The 20,001-nt window shown below is 44.7% G+C and overlaps 1 protein-coding gene across 8 annotated transcripts in view; it reads right to left on the reverse strand.

Annotated features, from left to right (window-relative positions):
• The window catches only part of CSDE1 (cold shock domain containing E1), a 127,653-nt gene that overhangs the window by 84,957 nt on the left and 22,695 nt on the right, over positions 1-20,001 (reverse strand). For 4 of the 8 annotated variants that reach the window (XM_077481601.1, XM_077481598.1, XM_077481603.1 and 1 more), the window contains exon 1: positions 5,337-5,468. In XM_077481601.1, coding sequence (XP_077337727.1) covers positions 5,337-5,459 — 123 coding nt within the window. In that variant the 5' untranslated portion in view covers positions 5,460-5,468. Of the gene's footprint in view, positions 1-5,336; positions 5,469-11,234; positions 11,395-15,219; positions 15,606-20,001 lie in introns of those variants that run through there. The other 4 variants (XM_077481602.1, XM_077481599.1, XM_077481600.1 and 1 more) reach the window with 3 other exon arrangements.

The following is a 20,001-nucleotide window of genomic DNA, read 5'->3' on the forward strand; positions in this document are numbered from 1 at the left end:
GGTGCTTCAGCTTAGGACACAATGATGGTAATACAATGTCCTCATTGATATGAAAGGCCGAAACCACCTTTGGTAGAAAGGACGGTTGCAGACGCAACACCACCTTATCCCTGTGGATGACCAGATAAGGCGACTTGCAGGACAAGGTCGAAAATTCCAGGGCTGAAATTTGCCCCTTAATGGTGCTCAACGCCAATTTCTGGTCCACTCCATGCTAAAGAAACAGCAGGATCCTTGATATAGAAAAGGAGCGCTGATGCCACCCTTTCTCCTCACACATGGAGATGTCTTTCAGGTACGATGGTATATCTTCCGTGAAGCTTTCCACGCCCTCAGCATAGTTGGAATCACCGAGTCAGACGGACCCAGTTCCTCAGCACCTGGCTCTCAATAGCCATGCCGTTAAAGCCAGCGATGGTAAAGCAGGGTGAAAGATTGGACCTTGAGATATGAGGTCCTCCCGCAGTGGAAGTCGCCAGGGAGCGTCTGCCACCAGACGCACCAGGGCTGCTGAGGCCAATCTGGGGCAACCAGGATTACTGGAATCTCCTCGGCTTCCACTGTGCGAAGTAAACGTGGCAACAGTTTTAGTGGAGGAATGGCGTATATTCGTTGGTACTGATCCCACGGAGCCACCAGCGCGTCTGCCCACAGATCCCTTGTCCAGGACACGAATCTCGGCACCTTCCAATTGAGACGGGAGGCCAAGAGATCCACCTCTGGCGTACCCCATTTCAGGCAAAGCAGCTGTAATACCTCCGGATGCAACACCCATTCTCCTGGGTCCAGCATCTGACGACTCAGGTAGTCCGCCTGCCAATTTTCCACCCCCGGGATGTAAATGGCTGACAGGGCCGGAACGTGTCACTCTGCCCACCAAAGTATGTGAGCGACCTCCCGAACAGCGGCTGAGCTTCTTGTTCCCCCTTGATTTATGTACGCCACAGCCATGGTGTTGTCCGACTGTATCCTGGTCGGACACCCTTTCGAAGACACGTTGACCACGTGTGGAGGCACAGCCTGATCGCTCTCAATTCGAGCAGATTGATCGGGAACTTGGATTCTTCCGTCGACCAGGGGCCCTGAGCCGACTGAAGCCCCATCACTCCACCCCAGCTGGACAGATTGGCGTCTGTAGTGATCACCATCCAGTTCAGAGGAAGAAACATTTTCCTGACTGAATCACCAGGGACCTCAACCACCAGATCAGGGAATCCCCGACTGGTTGGCTCACCTGGATCTGCCGATCCAGGGACAGCATATATTTGTCCCATTTTGTCAATATCTCCTTCTGCAGGACTCTGGTGTGGAACTGGGCATAAGGTACTGCCTCTAAGGAAGCCACCATGAGTCCCAGCACTCGCAATGCTAAAGCGGAGCGACAACCACTTGCGGTTCATCAGCAGATTGAACGCAGACCTGAGAATCAGCAATTTGTCTGAGGAGAGAAAACCCCTCGCTCCCCTGGAGTCCAACAGCAATACCAGGTACTCCAGACTCCAAGTTGGTACAACCACCGACTTTAGGTTCAACAGCCACCCAAATTCTTACAGGGTCTGCATGGAGATTGCCACATCCTCCTAATTCTGAGGCGGAAGATGCTCTGAGGAGGAGATAGTCTAGGTAACCCATGATCGAGATCTCGCGCTGCCTCAGCAACGCCAATACTGGAGCCAGTACTTTGGTTAAGACTCGGGGGGCTGATGCCAGGCCAAAACGAAGAGCCACAAACTGGTAGTGGGCTTCCCCTACTGCCAATCGCAGAAATTTTCGATGCTGAAGGCAAATGGGTATGTGCAGGTAAGCATCCTGGATGCCCAAGGACGCCAGGAAGTCCCCTTGATGGAGTGCAGCGACAAACTGAGCGAACAGATTCCATTCTGAACCTCTGCGCCTTTACAAAGTGATTGAGGGCTTTTAAGTCCAAGATTGGACATACCCCTTCCTTCTTGGGAACCACAAACAGACTTGAGTAGAACCCCTGGAAGCGTTTCGATTCCCGAACCGATACAATCACCCCCTGATTCAGCAAGTCCCTTACTGCTCCTAACAGGGCCTTCCCTGTGAACCGGGGACATGTGTATGCTCGAGGGGAAGGATCTGTTTGGCGGCCAAGAGAGAAACTATCTTGTAGCCTGTGGAAATCAGATCGCAGACCCAGTGGTCGGATAACCGGGAGGTCCACCGGGCTGCAAACTCCCGAAGATGACCCCCCCCCCCCACCCGATAAGTGGGAGGGGGCAAACCTTCATGCTGTAGCACTTTTGGTCGCAGGCTTGCGGTTCCAGGGACGCTTCTGACCGTCCGTGGGCATCCTGTCGCGCTGGGGGCATATTGCCGAAGCACCGGGCAGACGAAAAAGCTGATTGCGAGCGGAAAAAGAGGGCCCTTGCCTGTGGCGAGGCTCCTTGGCCTTCCTGGCCTGTGGGAGTAGTGTACTCTTACCACCAGTGGCATTCTTAATGTCATCCAATGAGGCTCCAAAGAGCCGCGCGCCAAGGGAAGAGAAGATCCGTCAGGGCTTTCTTGGATGCTTGGTAAGCAGACCAGCATTTCAGTCAAATTAGGCAACTCAGCACCACAGCTGACACTGAAGCCTTGGATAACAGTGGTAGAGTATCCAGGGCCGTGTCAAGCATACTTAAGGCCTTGCACTAGTTGGTCTGCTAGCTCCACGCAGACAGGGGAGGCGTTCTGCTCTGCCAATTCACGGAGCAAACGTTTTGCCCACTCTGTGTCTGCGACACCAGTGCGGATGCCAGTACAGGTCGCACGGCTGACCCCACAACCGTAAATAAGGAACGAGCCACCGCCTCGGCCTTCCTGTCCGTGTGATCGTTGAATGCAGGAGTCCCCTCAACCGGGATCGTGGTTACTTTATTTAACCTAGATACTGGGGGGGTCCACGACCAGAGGAGCCAACCACTTTTTGAGATGGCTGTCTTCAAAGGGGGTAAAGCACCGCCAAGTTTTTGGGAACCGAAAAGGTCTGTTGCGGGCAACCCCATTCCCTGTAGATGAATTTGTCAAAATAAGTCAAATACGGAAACACCTTAGGTGAACGTGCTGGCTTGTGGGACCGGTACATCAGCAAAGGGATCCGCTGGCCCCTGAATCTTCAGGGTATCACACACAGCTGTGATGAGTGCTCCAACAAGCGCTTTGTCGCGCCCGGACGGGGAATCATCCTCACTGTCCAAATGGTCCTGGTCAGCCACGTCCGATAGGTCAGAGCAGGGATCACCAGCCACAGCAGGGCCCGCGTCTGCATCAGAGCTCTCCCCAGAGGACAGGGGCCTCTTATGTGCACCTTTCCTTCCACATGCCACCTCTATCTTAGCAAAATAGGAGTCAAGGATCGCCGTCAGGGTGTCCACGCGCACCGCGCTATCCGCAGGTGACCTGGCTGCTATAGCCTGGATTTCAGGGGAAGAAACACCAGTTTCTGAAGCCATGCTGAACCTAGCCTGTCTGCCACCTGCAAGGGGACTTAGGACAGTGAAGGTCCCAACCTCCTGCTGCTGCATGGAGGGGGGTGGGGTACTTAGCGCTAGACTCACCAACCTGGGGCGTTCTGTGAATGCCACTAGCAGTGCCTGTAGTCCCTAGGAGGGACCCAGTAGCAGAGAGGCTGCTTATAACAGCGGTGAAACCTTCTGCAGAGCTAGCTTCAGCAAGGAGCCATCCAGCATCCTGTACACACAGTGGACACAGGAAACAGCAAGTGAGAGCACATGTAATGCTGCCACAAGAGAACAGCGGCAAAAAGAGCACTCAGGCTTCAAGAAAATGGCTGCCAATGTAATAGGAGATCCTAAAGAAGATGACTGCTGAAGCTCACCAGGGGAATACAGGCTTTCCCACATCCAAGATGGCCGCCAGACAGCGCCATGCGGTGACAGAACAAAACTAGAAATGTGCTGCCTGCCTACAGCCAGAACAACCTCCACAAACACTTTTGGGACACCCCAGACGGGGACCAGGACCAATGCCAGCCGCACAGAGCCCCCACAGGTGAGAAACCAGCCAACACACACACGCAGCACATGCAGCCACCTCCCTCAGAGGGGGGGGGGGGGTGATAGGGACTTGGGAGATTAGATAGGAAAGTGAGGTGGCCCTCCGAATCAAAACTCCAGGGAATGCCCAGCTGCTCACCCCACGAGGCAGGGAGAGCCATACTTACCAGCCCTGAAGATCTGGGAGACATTCCATCTCAGACCTACTCCTGCGCAGTTACAGGGTAGCCGTTTGCCTGGTATACTGTGATCCAGACAGCAGTAGCCTGGTCATATGTACACCCTGGAGCATTGAAGCTCACCGACCACCTCTGGAGCTGAGGCATGTTGTGGCCTACCGAGCCTTAGCTGCGGCCTGTGCACAATCGATGGCCAGACTGGGGAGACTAAAAGGATATCATTAACCAGCCTGTCACCCAGCTGGCAGTTGATGAAAGATCCTGGGATCTTCTATCTTGCGCAAAAAACATCAAACCTGCAGCAAAAACATGGACCAAGAGGGCCCGCAGGGTTCCTAGGTCATTCTCCTTACTAGGCAAAATAAAAACTGAAGCTGCTGGGAGCAGTGAGGAGAGTTGATAAGCACAGGGTCAACCCCTGGGGTGAGATTAAAAGTTCTGTGTATTGTCTAACAATTTTGCCTAGTTCTCCTAATGGCAGGCTATACAACCCATTTAGTTACAGAGAGGAGCTGTGTCGGTCAGTGAATAGAAGAGAAAGTATGATTTTTTTTTTTTGCTTCAAGAACAAAAATTCAGATCCCATGGAGTCACTGGAGGGCAAATGGTAGAACCACATGAGAAATACCCTGAACAAGAGAGATAGAGAGATATATATATCCATAAGTTTGTTGATAAAGGCCTGATTGCAAAATGGTCAGGATGCATCCCCCATGAGTTTTCTGGGAAGCAAGTTTCTCCTCCTCCATGTCTTCAAAGTGTAATGTAGATCTTATGAAAAGTGGACTTTGTAAAATCCACTGTCCCTCAAGACCTGGTTTCAACAGCTATGCCAAAAAAGCCAGCAACCGTTACACAGGACTGTAAACAGTTTCATGGGACAGAAGATCACGTAGATCGGAAAGACCGTATGCTCTCCCACCTCGATCCTGCCAAGCAATCGTGAGTGTTACAGGAAGAAAGTTAGTCATGCAGCACTTTCCAGTACTAAATCCAACAAGTACCAAAAATGGAATCCATAGCACTGTACAAACAGAACACACACACATGAATAAGCTTAGTGTGTTATAAGCAAACCGTGCACACATCTTCCAACTCTACAAAGCCATGCTGTGCACTTATACATGGCCCGACTTACAGATCTCTGGTACAAAGGAGTCCTCTTCTGCTTTTTAGAACCATAAGAACTGGAGGTATGAGTAACAGGGACAGCACCAGATGGGGTGAGGGGTTCTGATGATAGAGTATAGAGTTTCTCCATCACATACAGCTGTGATAAAGTCACATAAGTAAAATGAGAAGACAGCACAAAAAAATAAATAAAATAAAAAACAAAACACACCACAACTAGTTTCTGTATATAATACACCTCCCTACCCAAAAATAAATAAAATATAATATATGCCAAAAGGTGTCATAGCTCTGGACTAGCACACAAGTCTGGGAGTGACCGCTTGTATAAGAGCCTACTCTCACAGGTGTTTAACTTGTTTGTTACCCCACTTCAAATTCTTGATATATGCCTGCTGTACCATGTACTTGTAGGAGAAAGTATCCAGGTCTCTGCATTGATTCCTTTATGTGAAATCCCTGGTGTTCCCATTAAAAAACGAAACCATACTAAAATAGGGAGAACACAGCGTGGTCAGTTCTCCAACTATGCTGGGAACTCTGTACTCTCCTCCATGATCAGACTCGCCCTGAAAAATTAACCCCCCCCCCACAGAGCCATTCACTGAGAAGCTTAGTGTGCTGCTGCTTCTCCTCCTCCCCTGATCTAATGCAGTTGAGAACAGAGGGAATGTGATCAAAGTTGTTTTTTCCCCTTTTTCAGATTTATACAAGAAGGTTTTGCCTTTCATTTCTATTTTAAACCGAATGAGTTTTACAAGGTGATCATATACAATCACTTTAATTTCATGACAAACATAAAAGGGAAAGTATGGTTAATCTAGTAATAGTGTCAGTTTTTAACCATATCAATACAGGGCACTTAAACACCTTACTGCCGAGGACAATTTTGAGCTTTCAGTGCTGTCATACTTTGAATGACAATTGCATGGTCCTTTCTTTCACTGATAAGGCGGCACCAATGAGTGAGCACTGACCGCACTGATAGGTGGCACTGAAAGCACATAGGCTGAAAAGATGGGTACTTATGGGCGGCAGTTTTTAAGCAATATCAAATGTCACCAAAAGAGCTCAAAATGATTAAAATTTCGTTTGCGTACAGTGTAGCAGGACCATGCAATTGTCATTCAAAGTGTGACAGCACTGAAAGCTCAAAATTGTCCTCGGCAGTAAGGTGTTTAAGTCAGACTGACACACCGCAAAATGATTGCCGCGATGTGCGCCCCCGAGGGCGCTCAGTGGATTAATATCCTGAAGATGCCAAATGATGCCCAGTCAGGATATTGAAACCACTTTGCCAACGTCATTCTGCTATATGGCAGGCGGCAAGTGGTTAAAGAGCAATGCCGCTTTTCTCTCAAAACACCATTTGCCTTTTGGGTGCTCAATGTACATTGCAGGGATTTTAACAAAATTTGTGGATTCCTACCCTTTGTTCTTCAGAAAAAAATAGCTGTCTGTCAGTGTCCATTTCCTGAGTGAATCTGTATGGAACTGATTTTATAACCATCAATCAGCTGCGTAACCAGAAGGACTTTGAGGAAAATGGCAGGATATGCATCCCTTTAGATGCAATTTCCAATTGGGAATATATCATCTCCCCAAAAATTTTATTTTTGTTGCAGGGAATGCCCAAAAATCTGACTTGCATCTTAGTGCAGACTACTTCTGGGCAATGGAGAATGTGCTCCCATTCTAAACTGTGGCTGCACTGTATAAGACATTTTTCTTCTTGTGTGCTGGCTGTAGCTCCATGAGGCTGAAGTCCAATTTAATGGCATTCCCTTAGGGGACTATAGCCAGCACTGTAGCCCTTACTTATGGGTCACTGAACTAGATCCTCTACAGCCAGGGGGTGCACACTGCTGACCACGCTAGCTCAGCAGCTATTGATCAGATCATAAAGAGGCCAGTGCTCCATGCACTGTGTCCTGTAGGATTTCATAAGGATTTAAAAGTTGTAAAAACACAATTTAAATGTACTTGTTACAGGCTGTTGTGCTGAGAAACCAAAAAGTGTCAGAGAAAGGATTAGAGGGCCCATTTATAATGGCAGTCGCCATCCTCATATGAAGAGGGCATGTTTTCGTCGGCCAGACTTTTATTCTCATAGCTTGCGACAATGGTAAAAAAAGGGGAGAGCAAATTTACCCAGCGGGATAGGACAGTAATAAAACATTTTTCTATACACATACTGTAGCTTGTACAAGGCAACCATTATAGGGCAAGGGTTTACCAAACATTCAATGCAATTTATACATATAAAAGATGGGCCCCTTGCCCTAAATAAAAGTTAATAAATCTAAAGGAAAGGTACAATTTGGTTACAATGCATATGGCCACAATGACATTTACAGCAGAGACTTTTTACATCTTTAAATATGACTGTAGAGAGCATTTTAGTTGCCTTGTTTCCTAAATGTTTTGGTAAACCGATTTCTAGATGGTGGTCATTACATCCATATTCGTATTAAAGCAAATATGTACAAAAATGTAGGGGTATAATCTGTGGAAAGTTTCTTCAGCTGCAGAAGGTAGCAGGAAATCGAAAGACAACTTTATTATAGTCTTAAATGTAGGCACATGGCCTCTTTATTTGCACCTAACAGTCTACTTTGTATATGTATTACAGACTGACAGATCATTTCCATACCTAGGTTCACAAATTCCAAGAAACAAGTCACTGCTCAACTTATCAAGCGCCAGCCATAACAAGACAGGGGAGGAGTGCCCTTTTACAAAGACACTCATTTTGAAAGGAACGAAAGCCTGGTACACACCACTAGTCAATTTTCGTTCAACTTAACGGGTAAAAAAATAACAAAAAAAAACCCTGACAGCTCTGGTCAGAGCCACTGTACCAACAATACAACCTTACTACAGCAATATTCCCTGCTGTTGTGTTCTTACAGGGGAACAGCCTCACCACCAAAACACTCCAGCCAGCACTCTCAGCCATTGGCAGAGTGAGCTGATCAGGAGCTAGTCAGCTGCTAGTTCTCCAGCAAGCTCATTCGACAGAAGGCTTCTGTCGAACCAGCTGCTTTACACAAAAGCCAAATGTCGGACGTTTTACTGAACTGGGCAATGCACTGTGACCCTCTTTACATACAAGAGTGACCACAGAACATCTGTATATTGCTGCACCTCTCCTGCAGCTTCTTGATCCAACTCCCACCAACCATCAAGATAAACAGTCTCTGGGTTGGGTCCAGTGGTGCGCTGAGCAGTTCTTACATAAGGAAGCAAAGCCATGACTACAACCAAGATGGTCACCTTCACAGAACTAGTCTTTTTACTTGACCCAAGCTAGAAAGCCAAGATATTCAGAAAGCAGTGTATTGTAGATCTTAAAATGTGGAATTTAAAGAAATTTACAAAAAAAAACGCATTTTGTTTGGGACCTGTAAAGCATTGCACCCACGATCAGATTGTAGGTGTAATGCCAATATCCTGCAGACCTCCAATACAAAACAAGCAGTTACACTGACAGTAAGCACAGTGAACTATCACAGCGCTCAACATCGTTCCGGTAGTTCATCAAAACCCCTTCCACACTGGTAACATGCCTGCATTAGCAATAAAGCGCTGCTAGTTTTAGCAGCACTGTGTGGGTTAACAAGGGGTTAAAAGCGTAGCTGTGGAAATAGCTTTGCAGGCGCTTAGGCATCACTGCCCATTGTTTTCAATGGCAGGGGCGGTTTAGGAGCGGTGAATACACAGCCCCAAAGATGCATGTAGGACTTTTTTCAGTCCCGCAGGAGCACGGAGGCTTAAGGTGCTTTACAGGCGCCCTTTGTAGTGCAAAAGAGCCTGGAAAGGACCTTCAGCGTGAATGGGGTCTAAGAGCCACAAGCCGACACCAGCAGCAAAGGCTTTTGGGACTTGTTTTTCCATTGACAAAGCACTGATTGGATGACTGTGGCAGACAGGCCCCCAGCACAGCTGCACATTTTGTAGATTGTAACAGTGAGCCCATGGGGGGAGGGGGGAGGTGCAAGCCCCCGGTCACTATGAAAATGGGGACGGGGGGGGGGGGGGGGGGGGGGGTGTAGGGCCGGTGCATTTCTAACATGTTACACCCTGTGCCGTGGTTACAAAAGGCAAACTTATCCTTTAAAAAGTCATTTTAGTACAGAATAGAAAAATGCTTTACAATATATTATTATGCAAGGCCCCATTCACATTTGCAAATGGAGCCATTTGCTATTAGCTGCAGGAGACCCAGCAGGGGTACCCTGAAAGTCCATTTGTCCAGGGCCAATCATCCATAGGAAATCTACGCACGGGTCTCCTGCAGCTAATAGGAAACAGCCTAATTAAACAAGTGATAATGGGACATGGTTAAAGCATGCGTTCTTTTTTCCCCCCATTAATGCCCCAAAGAGCCAATTTCCTTCCACTTTATGTTCCAAAGATACAAAAGGCAATCTACCCTGTAAATGAACATGGTGTAAAACCAGACAGGTTCTAACCAGTCTCTGCTCTGTTTTGTCCAGACATACATAATGAATATTAGCATAGCATACAACCAGTTTACAGAATTCCGTCAATGAATAAGGCTATGTGGAGGATCATAGCCCAAGCAGCAATGAGCAACTGGGAGTACTAGAAACACCACTCTTTAATGAGCAGTTAGGGGGCATGTAGTATTTTAAACATTCAGCAAAAGAACACAGTCTCTGCTCTCCACATACAGTATTTAAAAAGAAACCCAGTCACAGCACTACAGCAATCTGGAGCAGAACAGTCACCATCTTCCCTTCCAAGATATACCTGTACACAGCCGATTCATTTGTGTAACACTCTACCATAGGGGTCCCCAACCCCTGTGCCACAGACTAGTGACAGACGATGTGGCAAGGGATTGGCAGAGTGAGCCAGCATGTCTTGCACTGCCACCCTCTCTCCCACAGAGGGCACTCCAGACAGTTCTTTTCGGCTGTGCTACAAGAGGGAATTTTGGAGTGGCTCCAGCGGTCTCCTGCTCCAGTATAGGAATCCCACCTACACAGTGGTTTACCTATTCTATCCATCCATCCTGCACATTCTCTCTACAGTGACATGCCTTTATTCACAGAGTGCATGCGAGTGTAATTTTGACTGTTTAATTCACATCAAAATTATACTATACTGCTCCCTGGTGCCCCTCTCTTTCACAGGCACTGCGTTCCTAGCCTGGACAAGGAGCTAGCCTTTAGCAGTCATTCAGTAGTTAACTGACGATTTTAGAATTTAAGTTTGCCTACAACTCCAGGTGCATGGATATCACTCGTGTTCATTTTATTATTCTCTTTATTCTGTTCTTTTCATTTGATTACAACAATCAGTATCTTCATGCTGGACTCTTAATTGTTTTGTGGACAGATCACCTACTCCATTTCTTAAGTAAAACTTTTAAAAGATATTTAAATATCTCCCACACCCAGGGAGGCCGGGGACCGCTGCTCTACCAGATAGCTAGAACATCATACAGCACATTACTAATAAACTGTAAGGCAAATAGGTGGAATGGATAAATATATACACAAAAAACAAAACACCTTGAGGGAAAGTAGGGTTAAAAATAGATTGCACTCTAATTACAAATAGAAAAAACTGCCACAGAACTCTGATAAAATGTTTGAGTGAATGGCATTCCAAAGAAAGAGGCATGAGAACTACTAAAGGTGGAAAAAAAAAATTAGATGGCAAGTTAAATCTATGCAAACAAAAAATAATTATATTATATATATTAAAAAAAAAGGAAACAAAGGGGGGGGGGGGGGGGGTTGCTGGTGAACACACTAACGGATTGATGGAAATGGTAAAAAAATAAAAATAAGTCACCATGTCATGTGCCACAGGTTCTGCATGGGCTTAAGTGGGGGATAAATCATTAAACTAATACGGTGAAATAACTTACTGATCGGCCATAAGGTGATAAAGTCAGTCCGACAGGAGATGCATTGCCCAGGTTGGCACTAACGTAAGCAGTAGGGGGAGAAGACGGCATGGAAAATTCAACAAATTCTTTCCAGGTGCTTGCCATGTTCCTATTCCTGATTCAACTTAATTTTACAATGCTGCATATAACAAAATCAAACAAGACAACCTGATCAATTCACATGCAGCTGTAAAAGCAAAAAGCTTGCAAGATGGCAGCTTTAGGGTATGTAAACAGGTTAGGATTCAGGACTATGAACAATGAAATGCCAATTTATTTAACTCACGGTTATGAAGGGACGCAGAATGGAAGATGGGTAGCAACACAGGAAAGACAAGAATACAAGTGTCACAACTCCCACAAACCACTACGCTCTCTCACACTCAAAATAAAAAAAAATAAAAAAACCCAAGCAACACATACAATCCATAAAAGAAAAAAAAAAGAACAAGTATCTAAAAACCACACAGGTTACCATTCAAGATGCAGGTTTAAAATTCAGTATTACAGGTGCAGCAGACCAGACAACTAGATTACAACAATCCAAAATGATTTTATGTAAATTGTTTTTTCTATGCAATCATACCAGAATGTTATGTTCCATATGAAACACTCACACGCACACCCCAAGCATGACCCCTAATATATTATAGTTGCCAAGCTTCCCTGCATAAGAAAAAGTTAGTCAATCATGCATTCATTCTTTAGCCATTTTCATCAGTATTCAATGTTTCCCTAGGTTTTCCACTCCCTTCTACAGGAAGAAGGGGGTGGGGGGGGGACTATTAGGTCTGCAACTTTGCACCAGTCTATTAGGGAGGTTAAGGACACCTTGTCAAGTCTCTCAATGATTTGATTTACAAAGTCCCTACAACAGAAGTCAGATTAAGCACCATCTCCTCTGTTCCAACACTGCAGCCTCTGAAAGCCTCTTTAGCAGTCATCACTTCTAAAAGCAATTGCCATCTGGTCCTTTTCTAAAACCTCCATCAATGAAGACCTCAGCAGTGACATGGAATAGATGGGGTGTTGGGGGATCCCAGGAAGAACCCACACAATGAGGGACACAGCTATCACTCTAAGGTATCAAATTACTTTCCAAAGGCTGGAATGCTGCAAGAGGAAGTGTGGGAGAAATTGACCACTGGAAAGACATACCTTGTCTATTGCAGGAACCTACAATTAAAAAACCTGACAGGGTCTCATTAAATGTGAATCTGCACAAATCCAGATGCCAGCTCGAGGCAGACACAAGTTTCAATCTTAAAAGTATTTTGTGGCACAGGCCAAGTGAAGCGCTCTAACAACTTTGGTTGGATTCTCTGTGCTCCTAATGATCAAGAATAGGGAAGAACACCACAAATTGTTAGGTTTGGTCAAAATGAGTCAATGACAGAACAGCCATGGAAACAGTCCAGTGGCCATTAGCAACAAAGTAAACAGATGTTGGTCAAGCACACTAGAGCAATGTCATATTTCAGTTGTGAAAATATCCTTTAGTAACCAGCTTTACTAATCCCATTTAACAGGATTCATTTTAAACTAAAGCCATCAAAATTAGCAGTCACCCATTTCACTGTAGGGCTACAAAAAAAAAAAAAGAAAGAAAAAAAAAAAAAAAAAAAAAAAGGGAGGAAACAAAAAAAGTTATACAGAGTACGGTGAAAAAAAATATTCAAATGTATTCTAGTCCTACATGTCTGCATATACCTGCAGCAACCTCAAAGTATATCATTACATCCAAATTTCCACCCATCCCTCAGAGTGCCAAAGTTTCCCTGCCTCCTACTATAGCTACTCGCCAGTGAAGCAGCCAATCATGGTTATAAGTATACAGGAATGTGGACAGGGTGCTAGATATAAGCTCTGACACTACTTGATGTATTGGAGCTTTAACAGTTACAGAACAGCCTCCGATTCAACCATAATGAAGGAGCACTAGAAGCTGCAGCAGGTACTAGACACCATTTTTCTTTTTTTTGCAGTGTGAAATAAGGAGGGGGGTTGGTCACTATAAATTAAAAGAGCAAACAAATCTGCTATAAATAAAACACAAAAAAAAACAAAAAATAAAATAAAAACACCACAAAAAAAAATAAAACAAAAAATAAAACAATCCTGGAATGTGTTGGAGGTGCCACTTTAAGCCCAATATACATGACCCACATTCAGCAGGAACTGGCTGACTTTAAAAGCACATGTCTATAGCTGTCTGTTCAAAAAAAAAAAAAAAAAAAAAAAAAAAAAAGCCAGTCCAACAGCCAGCTTCTTAAGAACGGGCATGCTGGAAAAACAGAATTTGATCAGCCCTCACAGCCATTGATTGGTGTATTCTGATGCAAGGAGGAGCCCTGACAGAATACAATGTGTCAGTAGGAGATCCCTGCATCAACATCTCATGCCGACACAGGAATCCGGCAGTTTTTTTTCAAACTGTATCCAGCTTTAGACAGCACATAGGGAGTTGATAAAATGCTCAAACACGCACCCAACTAAAACGTTTAAGATAAAAATGAAGTGGGAAAAAAAAAAAAAAAAGAGCCCTTTTAGAAAATCTTATGGTTTCAGAAAATGGAGGCATATTGCTACAAGGATTTAGAAAGCAAAGTGGTTAATTTGCAGGATATTTTCTTGACCTGACCTTAAAGCAGAGCTCCAGACATACATTGATAAAGTTATGTTTGTGTTAAATGCTCACCTCCATTGCAATTACTGTAGAATGCATCAATTTGCTTCAGGTCTCGTGAAGAGGCCCTGTCATTTCGTTGCCCTTTCACCTTGAATTAGTTTCACGTGGTGAAATACAAGGTGTTCTGTGAATGAACTAGTGGTAAAATGACTGAAATTATGAGAGCCCCAGTACCAGTACATAACTCACTGAATGATTCAGCAGGTACAAATCAAATTCTACAGCAACATCACAGTGAGCATTTAACACCTCACAAGACAATCTTCTGACACCCCTTCCCCAACTTTATGGAGCCAGTCAATTAGAACTCCCGGCCTACATACTCCTATCAGATTGATGATCTGCCAAGAAAGCAGCTAGAGGATCATTGGTTGCAGCAAAAACATTTTTTTTTTGGAGGAGGCTGGCAGAGGCAATCCACATTTCTAGTGCTACAGGTTCACTGAGCCGCAACATTAACACACCACTTTGGCTGGATGCTTTTAAGCACAGTCTCAAATAAAATGCAAGTAATTAGTATGTTTTAAAACTTTTCTTTAAGGGTAGTGTCACTTGTGTATTCGGCCAATGTGTGCCAAAACTCACCCGTTAATTTATGCATTGCATAAGGCAACACACCAGCACTATGCAATGCAGTGTCAGTCCCTGTAAATGGCACTCCAACACATTATACAGTAGGCCAGAATGCATCACAGCACACTACAAGGCATATACAGTGGTACGATGCACACACAAAAAAAAAAAAAAAAATGTATATCTACATACACACACACACACACACACACACCTTTTCAACCATTGTGGTTTGCTAGTAGCAAAAAAAAAAAATAGGTTGCCTTGACAACGCATGTCAACAGATGCCATGACACGCTTTAATGCACAGCAACAAATCACTATAATGAATGGGACCAGAGTCTGAATCCCACATACTGCATGAAGCATTGTGGCCCCTATCTGCAAGTTCCCATACCATATGCCACTGTTTAACTGTACTGGAGAAACTGCTCAAGATTTTGTATTTTTTTCACTGTATTTGTTCCCCCTCAGCAAACAAGAGAACCATGGGGGGGGGGGGGGGGGGGAGAACCACACACACCCTAAAAACCTCCAGACAAATATGGAGATGGAACCAATCCAGATGCAATTTTTACACTTTTTATGCACTGCAACATTAGCAACGTAAAGAAAGGTTAATTAGGCAAGTTATTAGGTTATTAGGTGTGCAACCAACAAGTTGTGAGCTCCTAGTACAGTTATTGTTTGACGCAAACCCACCTTCTTGAAATACCAGGTATTGCACTTTCAGTAGTATTTACCAATTCTTGTGGCCAGCAGATGTTTCAAAAAGGTTGTCAGTTGCTAGTATTTAAAAAGAGACAGTGAGAGAAAAGGATCTATCGAGCTAAGAAAGACAACTCCCGCTGCACAATGCAAAAGCAGAGTACAGCGCTGAGAATAAAACAAAGACTAATAGCAGCGTTGGGAAGTGCTCTTGTGTAGCTGTTAGGTAGGCACAAACTTCTTGTTTCAGATCAAGCGTTGTGTCTTCAGCGCAAATTCTCTTTGGTGTTATTTGTTACGATTGTGGCAGATGTTCCTTGACTGATCTGAACGTGAAGCAGCAGTTTCAGGTGGTAGTTTCTGTTCTGTTACACTTCATACTACAAAATAAAATAAAAAAATAGTGTCAATATTAAACATAAGGTCAATGAATGTATTATATTCTAAAAATGTCAAACACAGAGTGGAAAGTTGTAAAAAAACAAAAAAAAATTATAATAATATCAGCATTACACTACATGTTAGAATTAAAGTGGTTCTAAAGCCTTAAAGCGGAGGTCCACCCTAAAATGGACCTCCGCTCATCGGAATCCCCCCCCCCCCCTCCGGCGCCACAATCGGCACCTTTCAGGGGGGAGGGGGGTGCAGTTACCTGGATAATCCAGGTAACTGCACCCACTTCCGGGCTAGCTCTCTGCGGAACGGGCGTAGGTTACGCCCCCGTTCCGCAAGCGCCCGCCCCCTTCAGCAAGTGCCCCGCTGCATGCTGGGAAACACACAGCTCCCAGAGGCAGCGGGGACCGTCCGGATTGCGCCGCGCGGCTCGCGCATGCGCAGTAGGGAACCGGGAAATGAAGCCGAAAGATGGCGGCGGGACCCGGCAGCCGAGCGAGCGATCGGCTTCGGGTGCCGACATCGCGGGCGCGCTGGACAGGTAAGTGTCACTATTTAAAAGTCAGCAGCTGCAGTATTTGTAGCTGCTGGCTTTTAAAAAAAAACAAAAACGCGGAGTCCCGGTGGACTCCCGCTTTAAGTTTTTTTTTTTGGGGGGGGGGGGGGGGGGGTTTTTTAACTTCATGCATTCCATACATTAATGTGAAAACCTGTGCTGCAGGATCCTCCCAGACGCCAGTTAAACTTACCTGAAACCAATCTAGATCCCGTAATGTGCACAAGAGCAGCTGCTCTAGCTGCCATCTACTCCCTCCTTACTGGACAGACTGATAACAGGCTCCCACTGAGATCAAATGCTGTGATGAAGGTGCAGGGCCAAGGCACCCAATCTGTCTATAGGCACAGACAGGGTGGCTGGAGAGCGAGCCTGCATGAGTGCTCCCATAGAAAGCAGCCTTCTATGTGGGCACTTGCCAAAAAGGAGGAGCCTGGAGCACCAGAGGGAGACCCTAGAAGAGAAGGATCTGGGCTGCTCTTTGCAATACCATTAAACAACCAGGTAAAACGTGTTTTTTTTTTTTTCCTTTTTTTGTGGAAAAATAGAAGTGGGAAATCACAAGTATTTCCTCCATGTGCAAATATGTAACATACATATAGTAGGTCACAGCATATGTGCAGCCAGAGATGTATGCTAAGCCAACCCTGAAACTATAGAGAAGGGTGACCCTTTCTTTAACCTACACAGCATTGGTCTCCAAACTGCGGCCCTTTGCTCGCTTTTATCCGCCAATAACGGGGCGCAGTTCCTCGCACCACCACCAGAGCTGCACAATTAAAGAGGAACTGCATTCTGCTCACATAATTTGTAATAAAAAACAACATCTTTGCCATTCTGAAGCTTCCCGCCAACATGCATGTACACATACTGGATTCTGTATTTGCCAAATATGCTGCAGAAATCTTCCTCCACCGAGTCTGACCGTAACCATTTTAACTGGGCAGCTGCCTGATCACTTCCTGGATTTACAAAGGGGCACACCTCCAGCTCTGCAGCTCTCATTGGCCATCTTATGACTCATTCACCCCAACCCACCCCCCCCCCATCCTGGCAAACTCAAGAGCTGTGCATGATGTCCTAAGCCTAGACTTTTTACCAGACAAGAAATAGGAAGTGGGCTGTATAAGGTATTTACTGGCAGCAGGAAAAAAAAAAAAAAAAAAAAGCTGTACTACTATCCAAACTTATAACAAGGGCAGAAGATTTAAATAGATGGAAAAAACAAATTTAGAGAGGGAGAGAGATCCGATCTCGATTAAACCCTCCACAATGTTAATCAAGGATTTCCACAATTCATTTATGTAACAAGTGCAGAGCCACTCTGCTGTCAAAACAAAAAAAAAAAAAAAGCTGGCAAATGTTTATCAACATAAATAAACTAGAGAATACATACACACAAACACACACCTCTATCTATCCTTCCCATCCTTTCTAGAAAATTACTCAGAACCTCCAAAAGTTACTTGTTTTGAACCGTCTTCCAAAACGCAATTTTTTGGGAAAAGATACAAAAAAAAAAAAAAAAAAAAAAAAAAAACACAAAACCACCATTTAACCAATTAACAACCGGCCCATAGCCGATTAACGGCTTCAGGGCGGTTGTTTAACTGAGAGAATTCTGCTCTCGCGCGCACTGGAGAGCATCCGTGACCGGGCGCATCATAGATCACGGTAAATGGCCGCTCATCGCGGCCGTTTACCACATGATCACTCCGTCAAATGATGGAGCGATCACTTGTAAACAAACAGGCGTCATGTTATGACGTCGGTTCCTCCCTCCCATCTCTGTACCGATCGGTACAGCGGAGGGGGGAAGAGATCGGTGTCAGCGGTGCTGTGGGCTGCATCTGCAGTGCTCACATCGCTGCTCACCAAAATGTAACCCCTCAATACCCTGCCATTTTTTTTTCTTTTATTTATTTCAGGCTTCCCAGCCTAGAGGTTAGATGTGGGGTCTTATTGACCCTATATCTCACTATAAAGAGGGCCTGTCATGCCATTAGGGCTGCAACTAACGATTATTTTCATAATCGATTAGTTGGCCGATTATTGTTTCAGTTAATCAATTAATCGGTTAATAACCTTAAAAAAAAAAAAAAAAAAAAAAAAAAAAGTGGGTCAAATTGACGTTCATTTTCAACCACAGTGATGGAAAAATTTAGAAATAGAAAACTTCTTAGTCAAAGGAAATTTCAGACAGTGTATGTGGTTTTCGTTCAGATATTACATTAATTTTAAAAACAAGTGAAAATTTCAAACAAAATTCTTTCATTCAGCGAATGTACAAAGATTTTTTGTGAATATTCTCATCCAAAAATTGATCTGTGTGACCAGCATAAGGCTCGATACACACCTATGCAGTTTGCATTTGATCTGTTTCTGCAGTGCCTTTTGCGGTGCGTTTTGATTTTTGCGCACGTGATTTTACTGCAATTTGCATTTTTATTGGGCAGATTAAAAAACACAAATTGCTGCAAAAACACATTACATTATTTTCTGCAGCTTCTCCAATGAAGTATATTGAACCAATAAAGCACCATTTTGCGTTAAAAGTCCCTGACCCTTTCAGATGTGAACGTGTCCCATAGGAAACCATATACAGTGCCTTGCGAAAGTATTCGGCCCCCTTGAACTTTTCAACCTTTTGCCACATTTCAGGCTTCAAACATAAAGATATAACATTTTTATTTTTTGTGAAGAATCACCAACAAGTGGGACACAATTGTGAAGTGGAACGAAATCTATTGGATAATTTAAACTTTTTTAGCAAATAAAAAACTGAAAAGTGATGCGTGCAAAATTATTCGCCCCCTTTACTTTCAGTGCAGCAAACTCACTCCAGAAGTACAGCGAGGATCTCTGAATGATCCAATGTTGTCCTAAATGACTGATGGTGATAAATAGAATCCACCTGTGTGTAATCAAGTCTCTGTATAAATGCACCTGCTCTGTGATAGTCTCAGGGTTCTGTTGAAAGCGCAGAGAGCATCATGAAGACCAAGGAACACACCAGGCAGGTCCGTAATACTGTTGTGGAGAAGTTTAAAGCCGGATTTGGATACAAAAAGATTTCCCAAGCTTTAAACATCCCAAGGAGCACTGTGCAAGCGATCATTTTGAAATGGAAGGAGTTATCAGACCACTGCAAATCTGCCAAGACCTAGCCGTCCCTCTAAACTTTCAGCTCAGACAAGGAGAAGACTGATCAGAGATGCAGCCAAGAGGCCCATGATCACTCTGGATGAACTGCAGAGAACTACAGCTGAGGTGGGAGAGTCTGTCCATAGGACAACAATCAGTCGTACACTGCACAAATCTGGCCTTTATGAAAAAGTGGCAAGAAGAAAGCCATTTCTCAAAGATATCCATAAAAAGTCTCATCTAAAGTTTGCCACAAGCCACCTGGGAGACACACCAAACATGTGGAAGAAGGTGCTCTGGTCAGATGAAACCAAAATCAAACTTTTTGCCCACAATGCAAAACGATGTTTGGCGTAAAAGCAACACAGCTCATCACCCTCAACACACCATCCCCACTGTCAAACATGGTGGTGGCAGCATCATGGTTTGGGCCTGCTTTTCTTCAGCAGGGACAGGGAAGATGGTTAAAATTGAGGGGAAGATGGATGCAGCCAAATACAGGACCATTCTGGATGAAAACCTGTTGGAGTCTGCAAAAGACCTGAAACTGGGACGGAGATTTATCTTCCAACAAGACAATGATCCAAAACCTACAGCAAAATCTACAAAGGAATGGTTCACAAATAAACGTATCCAGGTGTTAGAATGGCCAAGTCAAAGTCCAGATCTGAATCCAATCGAGA

The sequence above is a fragment of the Lithobates pipiens genome, unplaced genomic scaffold, assembly GCF_037356315.1.
Source record: "Lithobates pipiens isolate NorthernLeopardFrog02 unplaced genomic scaffold, aLitPip1_a1.2 Scaffold_16, whole genome shotgun sequence".
Classification (NCBI taxonomy): Eukaryota; Metazoa; Chordata; class Amphibia; order Anura; family Ranidae; genus Lithobates; species Lithobates pipiens.